This window comes from Orbicella faveolata, unplaced genomic scaffold, assembly GCF_042242905.1.
Source record: "Orbicella faveolata isolate gen_17 unplaced genomic scaffold, um_ofav_v1 contig_34, whole genome shotgun sequence".
Taxonomy (NCBI): Eukaryota; Metazoa; Cnidaria; class Anthozoa; order Scleractinia; family Merulinidae; genus Orbicella; species Orbicella faveolata.
The window spans coordinates 3464046-3475041 of NW_028301563.1; the positions used below are offsets into that span (position 1 = coordinate 3464046).

The 10996-nt window shown below is 44.3% G+C and overlaps 1 protein-coding gene across 1 annotated transcript in view; it reads right to left on the minus strand.

Moving 5' to 3' along the window:
- The window catches only part of LOC110068048 (uncharacterized), a 28043-nt gene extending 17047 nt beyond the window's left edge, over window positions 1–10996 (minus strand). The window contains exons 1-13 of the mRNA XM_089271942.1: window positions 10874–10996; window positions 10334–10689; window positions 6104–6268; window positions 5390–5500; window positions 4877–5002; window positions 4423–4519; window positions 3868–4086; window positions 3342–3718; window positions 2900–3067; window positions 2517–2627; window positions 2046–2162; window positions 1289–1379; window positions 700–1074 (exon numbers count right to left, since the gene is read on the minus strand). Of these exons, the coding sequence (XP_089128068.1) occupies window positions 700–1074; window positions 1289–1379; window positions 2046–2162; window positions 2517–2627; window positions 2900–3067; window positions 3342–3718; window positions 3868–4086; window positions 4423–4519; window positions 4877–5002; window positions 5390–5500; window positions 6104–6268; window positions 10334–10689; window positions 10874–10991 (2431 nt within the window). The 5' untranslated portion in view covers window positions 10992–10996. The remainder of the gene's footprint in view (window positions 1–699; window positions 1075–1288; window positions 1380–2045; window positions 2163–2516; window positions 2628–2899; window positions 3068–3341; window positions 3719–3867; window positions 4087–4422; window positions 4520–4876; window positions 5003–5389; window positions 5501–6103; window positions 6269–10333; window positions 10690–10873) is intronic.

Below are 10996 nucleotides of genomic sequence, written 5' to 3' on the forward strand. Positions count from 1 at the left end.
AAAAAAATAAATACGGGTATATTACGAACTCACAATGTAGCCAGCTCTCAGTTGGCTTGATAGCTCAGTTGGTAGAATACTGCACCGGTATCGCAGAGGTCATGGGTTTGAATCCCGTTTAGGCCTGAATTTTTTTAAGGCTTTAATTCCACAATTAATTAACTGCTTAAGTTGTGTATAACTACAATGATCTATCATGTCTTCACATCTTTCTCCGCAGTTCAAATATATGATTTTTCATATATTCACTTGCTTTCTTCATCATCTACGGGTGTATTACGAACTCACAACGTGACCAGCTCGCAGTTGGCTTCATAGCTCAGTTGGTAGAGCAGTGGAACGGTATCGCAAAGGTCATGGGTTCGAATCCCGTTAAGGCCCAGTGAATTTTTTTTTTTTCAGGCTTTAATTTTCACAACTGCTTAAGTTGTGTATAACTGTGATGATCAATCGTGTCTTCATGCATGTATATACATATTTAACAATCTGTGTGTAGTCTAAATCAATGATAGCCCTGATCTTAACGTGGTTATTTTTTCGAAATTTTTCTTTTGCAACTGTTGCTCGGCGCTGTTTTCATTGCCTTTTTCCCAAAAAGTTTACTCAATAAACTTACCAGCCTCAGTCAATCACCCTACCGGTCAATCAAGTGATAAATCATGATCGGGAACAATTACATATTAAGAAATGATTTATCACCTGTAAAACAAGTGAAGTTGAAGCAGTTATCGCATGGCACGTCATTCCAAGTGTATCCATGCCTCACGCCAAGCGTGTGGACACAATCCTCGTTGTTCCAGTCGTTTGGCTGGTTTGGAGCCCAGAACCTAAAACTGCTAATTTCTTTGTTTGTCCACACAAAAGAGCCTTCAACACTGCGGTCATTTAGCCCTATCCAGGACTTATCTCCGTCATGACGGTGTTGAATAAACACATTCTCCTCCTGGTTGTGTATAGTCGCCAGATCAGAGTCCATCGCAGAACAGTTTGACTCAGCGGTCAGCCATGAAGCGCATGCGGGGCTTGTAAAGTAGCAATAACCACCAAAGTAACTCCACCCTGGCTGGCAAACGTCTGTAGATACAAAGAAATACACCATAAGTAAGAGAAGCCAATAAATTGATGTGAGTTGCTCTTTAGTTGTGTTTTTAGAGACGACCTCAAATATTTGGTTGCAGGTTTCATTTCATATAAATCTCTGACGTTAAAACAACGCGAGCCTAAGAAGCATATCTTACTGAATAAATAGAGGAAAATTCAAACCTAAGAGGGCATTTTTTGTCCTTACCAGACAGGACAGTGTATGATATGGACAGTGGATCATACTTTGTCCCATACAATTCCTTTAAACAAACTCGGACACCGGTCATATTTATGTACTGCAATAAAGAATAAAACAAAATCAGTAGTCTCCAAGAATGAAATTATATTCGGTACGTATAAGCTATCTCATACCCCCTCCGTGGGGAACGTTGAAGGGGGAGGGGTTGATGGAACCACTCCCCTAGGTTTTCAGAGCGAAATGAATTTACATTGATTACATAGCCCTGCATGAGCTTCCTCTACAAGATGATACAATTTTGTTGCGTATGACGTCATATGACGTCAAATGACACGCCAACTTGGATCCGCCATCTTGGATTTCACTGTTTTTTAGAGCTAAAGAATTCGAAATAATGGAAATTAACACAAACTCAAGCCTTAATGTTTATAAAATATAAAAATTGCTGAATTTCTGCAATTTGATGAAGATAAAAGGGAAAAAAGACCGAATGATGTCGAAAAAGTTGATTTATGGCCAAACTTATATGAAATCAGTGTGGTTGGCTTGGCATCGTCAAAAATGATAGACACACAACTGACATATTATAATTTCGCAGAGGATGAATGAGCAGCTCCTGAAAGTTTCACCCCCTCAGGGTAAATCGTCATTTAAAAACTTTGAAACCCCTTCCCCGGATTTTTTATTATTAAATTGCACTCTAATTTTGCTATAAAACTTTTAGATTAAACAATGCAGTGTAAACATAGAGCCTTCATCCTACCTCTACCCAAGCAGTTATTCCATTGTGTACTGGTTGTTGATTTCCACCGCTAGATGAATGGTTCGCGGAAACAAACACGTTCGGGGTGCTGTTATACTTCCTAGCAAAGCGAATATCCTAAGAACATTAGATGCTCTCATTAAGTTTGGCATCTACAGTTTGCATGAAGTTTACGGCATCCAATAAAAGCCCCCTGGTGTTAAGTTAGTTATGCAATAGGAAACTAGCAATACAGTGTAAACTGATATATACTTATAAGAAAATCCGTTGATTTGTACGTTTTGAAGAATGTAGTCCAGGAATGCGCACGTTCCTCATGACGTTTGCCACTGCATCCAATAAGAATCTTCTGGAGTTAGTTGGCAGAGCAGATTTACTGGCATACAGTTTCAAGCAGACTCTTAGATTTATTTTGACCAATTTTATCAACAAAAAGCAGATGTTCCTCTTTAAAAAGGCTTTGATACTGACCTTGCAGAAAGCATTGTTGTAATCTGCAGGAGGATGCTGGGCGTTCGCAAAATAGACTGAACTATGTTCTGTGAAAAGAGGCTTGTGAAGAGAGGAAAATGCCAACCATTTCTATTAAAGAGACAACAGAAAAGGTTACATTTATGAGTCATTGCAAAAAGAATGGGTAAAAAATTGCATTGCAATTTTTTTTTTTTTTTTTCTAGCTGTTTGATTTGTTTCTAACTAAAATACACATTTTGATGAAAAAGCGTATTATAAAGTAAACCTTACCACATATTACTTCTCAACTAGCCCTATATTTTTTTCTTATCGTATGAAGGTATATTAGAGTGAGCTTGCTCTATATAGGTCCTGTTTAGTGTGGAAGGTGTGACACTCACAACATGAACGTCTTCGTGCGATCCTGCATAGTTCTGCAGCTCCCTCAAACAAACTTTGAATGACGATTGCGTGACGTCTTCAATCCACAGACTGGCAGCGTCACGCTTTAATCCAGCGTGATGGTGAGCAGCAGTAACAAACACTGAGGGTATCACTGAAAACTTTCCCTAAATGGAAAACAAACAAACAAAATAACAAAGCAAGCCAACAAAAATAGTCGGGACAAAAGTTGTTTAGGGTTTAAAATGTTAAAAATAACAACATAATTAGTGGTGCAGCAACCTATATATATCCAGAAACAGGAGAAACCAAGATTCCTAGCTAGTAATCCAGACTTTGTAAAGCCTAGAATGAGTTAAAGAAAGTACTATTCAGTGGTCCAGTGACATCTTTGGTAAAAGTGAAGTTAGTGCAATTTAAGTTAAAACAGAAAAGACTAACCGATGGAAAATTGACAGCTTTACAAGTCGTTCCAGTCCACCATTGTGATATTCGTACTTCCCCGGCAACACCACCCACTGGAGCCCCTTGGTACGCCATCCAGTCAACTGTCACGTTAGCATTAGATCTCCGTTCATTGTACCCTGCCACCATCACACACGTGGTGAATCGATCGTAACTGACTTTTTCAATCCACGACACAGTGGCATCATGTACATATGACTTGTCACTGGTGTCAATATGATTGACAGTGATCTGAACTTCAAGTGGTTTGTCTGGATAGAACACATAAGCCTTGAGGCGAATTACTTCACAATGAGAATATCCCAGTGAAGGAATATGTGGCATGTGACGGCGACCTCGCTGGAAAGGAAATCCTAAAAACATAATAAGAGAGATCAGTCAGAAGGAGTGATTGGATATTACTCGTTGTACACAAGTCAATGGCATCGTCGCCATTATCGTTTTGATCATCGATGTCGTCAAAAAATTCATTTTAAAGCAAATCAAAGTATTACATTCTGACCTTCACAACTACCAGGGTGTTGAACGGAAAAGTTCAATTGCAGATTACACATTTCCTGTCGAAACAAACACTCATTGTCGTATGTTGTGCCATTTGACGAGCAGACGGGTTCTTGGTAGGAAGGACAACTGTCCTCAGCAACGCAGCGAGCATCATTTGGTCCATACGATTTACACAGACAGTGATAATGACATGTCACGTCGATACAAGGATCCAAGTCTGGTCAAAAAATGTGAAATGAAAAACAAAGTAAGTAATTATGAATAAAGACAATTAAAAATGGATGCAATAAGCTGACGTTTTTGGGTTGTTTCAAGTTATCTGTGCAACTAAATTGCACTTAAAGGTAAATAGTATTAAAAGGTTCTTTTCAAGGTAATTTACTGTTTACGCATCGAGACCATTGCATAGCAAGTGTATATTAAATGCTTTTTTTCAACCTTTTATTACGTAGTTTGAGCACCATTTTTCTTCGTTTGTTAAGGGTGTTTCATTTTCAAAGTTTAAAATACTCTGCTGTTTTTTTTTATATACAGATGGAACCTCTCTACCTACCTCCAGTGATCAAGTAGTCGACATTGATAACATCTTTATTGTTGACGTTACTGTTGTAATTCTTCACACACACCTGTGCATCTGTCGTAGATGTATGCTGAATAATGAAATAAAATGCGTTACTTCTTTCTTGTGCTTGTCATTTCAGCAAGAGAATAAGATTCTCGAACAATGAATGAAAAGCAGGTTCAAAAACGATATTACAGAATTGTATTATATGGCTTGTGCCTGTAGTTGTTATAACGCGCACTCTGATTAACTAATTCTAAGACCCGTGATGCCCGCGGGTCGATTAAGGGTCTGCAAAAACAAAGCAAAAAAACAAACGAACAAACAAAGTAAAAAACACACACACACACACACACCTTTTGCCATAGACCAGACAAAATATATACGGTGTGAAGTCCTCACCAATACCCTAGCTGGTTGTACCTAATTTTCTCGTATTCCTTACCTCGACCCAAGCAGTAACTGCATTACAACGTGACCCAGACAGATTAGAATTGTTATTGTTGCGGCTGCGCCTTGGCGTGACTAACACAACAGGAGGAGCATAAAATGTCTCTGTGAAGTTTATTGTCTGCAATGTTAAATGAAATAGGATAATAAGTGTCGTTGTTGTACAAAACAGGGAGTTTTTGTAGGGATAAAAAGGCAAATTGCCAATGTCTGACAATGATGATCTTTCTATCAAGGTCGACTTTAAATTCTATTAGAGAAACCTCTCCACAACTACTTGATCAACGAAAGGGAGAAAAGTCGCATGGGAGACTGGGGCTTTTGGGAACTATGTAAATCGACTCAGTTGCAATAATAGATTAAACTGTTTTGTTTCCAAGTCAGCACAACTTTCACTTGAAAAAGGAAAAATGAAAATGAATTGTCGCAACTGACCACTTTTCATGAAAGCAAACTTTTGTAGAGTATCGGTAACATTATGTAGAAATGAGGCTGATTTAATCCTTACTTGACAGAAAGCGTAGTTATCTTGAGGAGATGGTGAGTTTGTATTGGTAAACACGAGGCTGTCGGTTATGGTAAAATTGTCAGCTCTCAGATTCGTGAATGCCATCCAATTCTGCAGCAGAGTTTGAAAAATAGTAATGAGAAATAAATCAATAACTGTTGGATAAAATACATGAGTGGGGATTTTGTTAAAGGTCAGAGAGGTTGGGTTAAAAAGGCCAACCAACGCAAATGATTTCCAAACATGGATTTGCAAGGACTTATAAACATAGGGAAATCAGTATAACTGCATATTAATATTTTTTGTTTGTTTTTTGTTTGTTTGTTTGTTTGTTTATTTCTTTGTTTGTTTGTTTGTTGTTGTTTTCTTTTTCTTTTTTGCTATTTTTGTTTTTAATGATGTGAACGTAAAACAATTTTGGTAAAAGAAAAAAAACATCAGCAACAACAACAAGAAAAAGAAGGTAACATCTTAAACCGCATGAAAATCGAAAAAAATGGCTTGAATTTTTTTTTGATGTATGTTAATTGACTGTGTTGACCTCTGCTGTACTTGGCAACACCCTAGCGGACGTGAATAAATGTATTTGAACACAACTACTCATCGTTTATCTTTTCGCCAAGATTTTTAATTTGGGAGAGAAAAGGTGATCTTGCTGATTGACAGGTATTACGAATTATCCACAAGCTGAAGATTAATAACTAATTCACTCACTATTTTGATGTTTTTATGAGGTCCATCGAAAATCTTGGCTTCTCGGAGGCAAATTTTAAAATTGTCAACCCTCAACTCCTCCACCCACACAGCCATGGCGTCCTGGGGTCTCTTGGGAATTTGGTGACCAGCAGTTACAAATATGTTTGGCGGAATCGAGAAAAGCTGGAATAAATAGAAAATAAAATTAATTAAAGATAAACGAGAAAAGGAAAAAGGTAGAAGAGAACGTGATTGGATGAAAGAATATCCAGTAGTTAATTGACAAAATATTGAAAATCATCATACAGAATTTGGTTGAGGAACGATTGCATAAAAAGTAAAAGCAAAACAGACTCACCAAACAAAATGTGTAGAGGAGTAATGAAGCAAGGACAAAAATCTAGGAATTGCGAAAAAGGTAAAGCGAGAGAGCGAGGCAACGAAACATGGGAACGAGGGATCGAGAAAACGAGGGAAGGAAAGAACGAGGGACCCTGGGAACTAGAGAAACAGGGTACCAAGGATCCAAGGATCCAAGGATCCAAGGAACCAGGAAGCCAGGGAACCAGGGAACCAGGGAACCAGAAAATAAGGGAACCAGGCAACCAGGGAACCAGGGAACCAGAAAACAAGGGAACCAGGAAGCCAGGGAACCAGAAAACAAGGGAACCAGGAAGCCAGGGAACCAGAGAACCAGGGAACCAGGGAACCAGGGAACCAGGGAACCAGGAAACCAGGAAACCAGGGAACCAGAAAACCAGAAAACAAGGGAACCAGGGAACCAGGGAACAAGGGAACAAGGAAAACAGGGAACCAGAGAACAAGAGAACCAGGAAACCAGAGAGCCAGAGAACCAGGTAACCAGGAAACCAAGGAACCAGGAAACCAGAGAACTAGAGAACCAGGGAACCAGGAAGCTAGGGAGCCAGGAAACAAGGAAACCAGGAAGCCATGGAGCCAGAAAACCAGGGAACCAGGAAACCAGAAAACCAGAAGGCCAAAGAACAAGGAAACCAGAAACCAGAAAACCAGGAAACCAGAAAACCAGGGAACAAGGAAACAAAGAAACCAGAAACCAGGGAACCAGGGAACCAGGAAGCCAGGGAACCGGAAAACCAGGGAACCAAAGAACCAGGGAATCAGGAAGCAAGAAAACCAGGAAACCAGGAAACCAGAGAACCAGGAAACCAGGGAACCAGGGAGCCAGGGAACCAGAGAACCAGGAAACCAGGAAACCAAGGAACCAGAAAACCAGGGGACTAGGGAACCAGAGAACCAGAATATCAGGAAACCTGAGAACAAGGAAACAAGAAAACCAGGCAACCAGGGAGCCAGGAAACCAGGGAGCCAGGGAGCCAGGGAACCAGAGAACCAGGAAACCAGGAAACCAAGGAACCAGAAAACCAGGGGACTAGGGAACCAGAGAACCAGAATATCAGGAAACCTGAGAACAAGGAAACAAGAAAACCAGGCAACCAGGGAGCCAGGGAACCAGAGAACCAGGAAACCAGGAAACCAGGGCCAGAAAACCAGGGGACTAGGGAACCAGAGAACCAGAATATCAGGAAACCTGAGAACAAGGAAACAAGAAAACCAGGCAACCAGGGAGCCAGGGAACCAGAGAACCAGGAAACCAGGAAACCAAGGAACCAGAAAACCAGGGGACTAGGGAACCAGAGAACCAGAATATCAGGAAACCTGAGAACAAGGAAACAAGAAAACCAGGCAACCAGGGAGCCAGGAAACCAGGGAGCCAGGGAGCCAGGGAACCAGAGAACCAGGAAACCAGGAAACCAAGGAACCAGAAAACCAGGGGACTAGGGAACCAGAGAACCAGAATATCAGGAAACCTGAGAACAAGGAAACAAGAAAACCAGGCAACCAGGGAGCCAGGGAACCAGAGAACCAGGAAACCAGGAAACCAAGGAACCAGAAAACCAGGGGACTAGGGAACCAGAGAACCAGAATATCAGGAAACCTGAGAACAAGGAAACAAGAAAACCAGGCAACCAGGGAGCCAGGGAACCAGAGAACCAGGAAACCAGGAAACCAAGGAACCAGAAAACCAGGGGACTAGGGAACCAGAGAACCAGAATATCAGGAAACCTGAGAACAAGGAAACAAGAAAACCAGGCAACCAGGGAGCCAGGAAACCAGGGAGCCAGGGAGCCAGGGAACCAGAGAACCAGGAAACCAGGAAACCAAGGAACCAGAAAACCAGGGGACTAGGGAACCAGAGAACCAGAATATCAGGAAACCCGAGAACAAGGAAACAAGAAAACCAGGCAACCAGGTAACCAAGCAACCAGGGAACACGGAAACCAGCGAACCAGGAAACAGAAAACCAGAGAACCAGGAAACCAGGAAGCAAGGAAACCAGGGAACCAGGAAACCAAGGAACCAGAATAGCAGGTAACCAAGGAACCATAGAACCAGAAAACAAGGAAACCAGGGAACCAGGGAACTAGAAAACCAGGGAACCAGAAGAACCAGGAAACCAGGCAATTAGAAAACCAGAAAACCAGGAAACCAGGGAACCAGGGAACTAGAGAACCAGGAAACAAGGAAACCAGGGAACCAGGGAACCAGAGAACCAGAGAACCAGAAAACCAGTGAATCAGAAAACAAGGAAACAAGGAAACCAGGCAACCAGGAAACCAGGCAACCAGACAACCAGGCAACGAGGGAACGAGGAAAGGAGGCAACGAGGCAACGAGGCAACGATGCACCAAGAGACAGAGGCAATGAAAGGACGAGGCAACCACGCAACGAGGCAACGAGGTCACGAGATCACGTAGAAACAATGGAATGAAGGAACGAGGGAACGAGGGAACGGGGCAACGGGGAAACGGAGGAACGGGAGAACAGGAGGACCAGGGAACGGGTTAACGAGGGAACCAGGGAACCAGGGGACCAGGGGACCAGGGAACCAGGGAACCAGGGAACGGGGGAACGAGAGAACGAAGGAATGGGGGAACGAGAGAACGAGAGAACGAGGGAACGAGGGAAAGAGGGAACGAGGGAAAGAGGGAACGAGGGAACGAGTGAAAGAGAGAACAAGGAAACGAGGGAATTAGGGAACGGAGGATAGAGAGAACGAGGGAGCGAGGGAACGAAGGATAGAGGGAACGAGGGAACGAGAGAACGACGCAACGAGGGAACGAAAGAACAAGGGAACGAGAGAACGAGAGAACGAGGAAACGAGGGAACAAGGGCGCGAGGGAGTGAGGGTGAGAGAGAACAAGGAAGCGAGGGAGCGAGGGAGTGAGAGTACGCGGGTACTAGGGAGCGAGAAAGCGAGGGAGTGAGGGTATGAGGGTACAAGGGTACGAAGGAGCGAGGGAGCGAGGGAGCGAGGGAGCGAGGGAGCGAGGGAGCGAGGGAGCGAGGGAGCGAGGGAGCGAGGGAGCGAGGGAGCGAGGGAGCGAGGGAGCGGGGGAGCGAGGGAGCGGGGGAGCGAGGGAGCGGGGGAGCGAGGGAGCGGGGGAGCGAGGGAGCGGGGGAGCGAGGGAGCGAGGGAGCGAGGGAGCGAGGGAGCGAGGGAGCGAGGGAGCGAGGGAGCGAGGGAGCGAGGGAGCGAGGGAGCGAGGGAGCGAGGGAGCGAGGGAGCGAGGGAGCGAGGGAGCGAGGGAGCGAGGGAGCGAGGGAGCGAGGGAGCGAGGGAGCGAGGGAGCGAGGGAGCGAGGGAGCGAGGGAGCGAGGGAGCGAGGGAGCGAGGGAGCGAGGGAGCGAGGGAGCGAGGGAGCGAGGGAGCGAGGGAGCGAGGGAGCGAGGGAGCGAGGGAGCGAGGGAGCGAGGGAGCGAGGGAGCGAGGGAGCGAGGGAGCGAGGGAGCGAGGGAGCGAGGGAGCGAGGGAGCGAGGGAGCGAGGGAGCGAGGGAGCGAGGGAGCGAGGGAGCGAGGGAGCGAGGGAGCGAGGGAGCGAGGGAGCGAGGGATTGAGGTTGCTAGGGAACGAGGGAGTTTGAAAGCGATAAAGCGAGGGAGCTAGGGTGCGAGGGTGCGAGGAAGTGAAGGGGCCAAGGAGCGTGGGAGTGAGGAGACGAGGGAACGATTTAGCGAAGGAACGAGCTAGGTAGCGAGGGAACGAGTCAGTGAGCGAGTGAAAAGTGAGGAAACGAAGACGCTACGAAATTATAAAATACTTCTGTAAACAGCAACCTGTCTAATCGTAGAATCTGATTAAGCTAACATCTCTTTTGTTGAGAAATAGTAATCAGCTGAAAACAAAAGGAAAATGCAATGCTTACCTGCTGAAAATCGATCCTCTTGCATTTCGTCCCAGCTGTCCAAGAATTTAAAGATGCAGTACCAATCTGAGATCCACGCAGGGAAGCCTGGAAGGATAACCAGTTTACCTCCAAAGTCCTGTTGGAACCATTTCCGAATTCAAGGACACACACGGTGAATTCACTTGCTGTAACATCTTCAACCCAGACTGCAGCGCCGTTCCGAGGCGTTTGGCTCTGTGCGGTATGACCAACTGACGCGAGAACCGTTACTTGCTGTCCGCCGTAGAAGGGACTTGGATAGTAGATCACTTTGCAAGCAAACAGTCCTGGTGTGATGGTAGTTATGTTTTCTTTTCCAGCCTTGAAACCGAGTGCTGTGAAGGAATTAAGAACAATTTGTCATCACAATAGAAGCTCTACAAAACATAACTTCCCCAATCGGTGCGTCCCTCCCCCAATTCCCCTCCACTGTTCAAATTTCTTCGACAAGACATAAACTTCAGCTGGCGATTCATAGAGGGTATAAGATATCGGAACTTAAGATAAAAACTATAATACCTTCGGTGGCTGGAGCAAGTGCAAAAATGAACAAGAAAACTGGAATATAGTAAATCGGGTGTTGGCGCACAGACGACATGTTACTCCGACTGAAAGGGAACTTTTGTGTGATGTACATTAAAA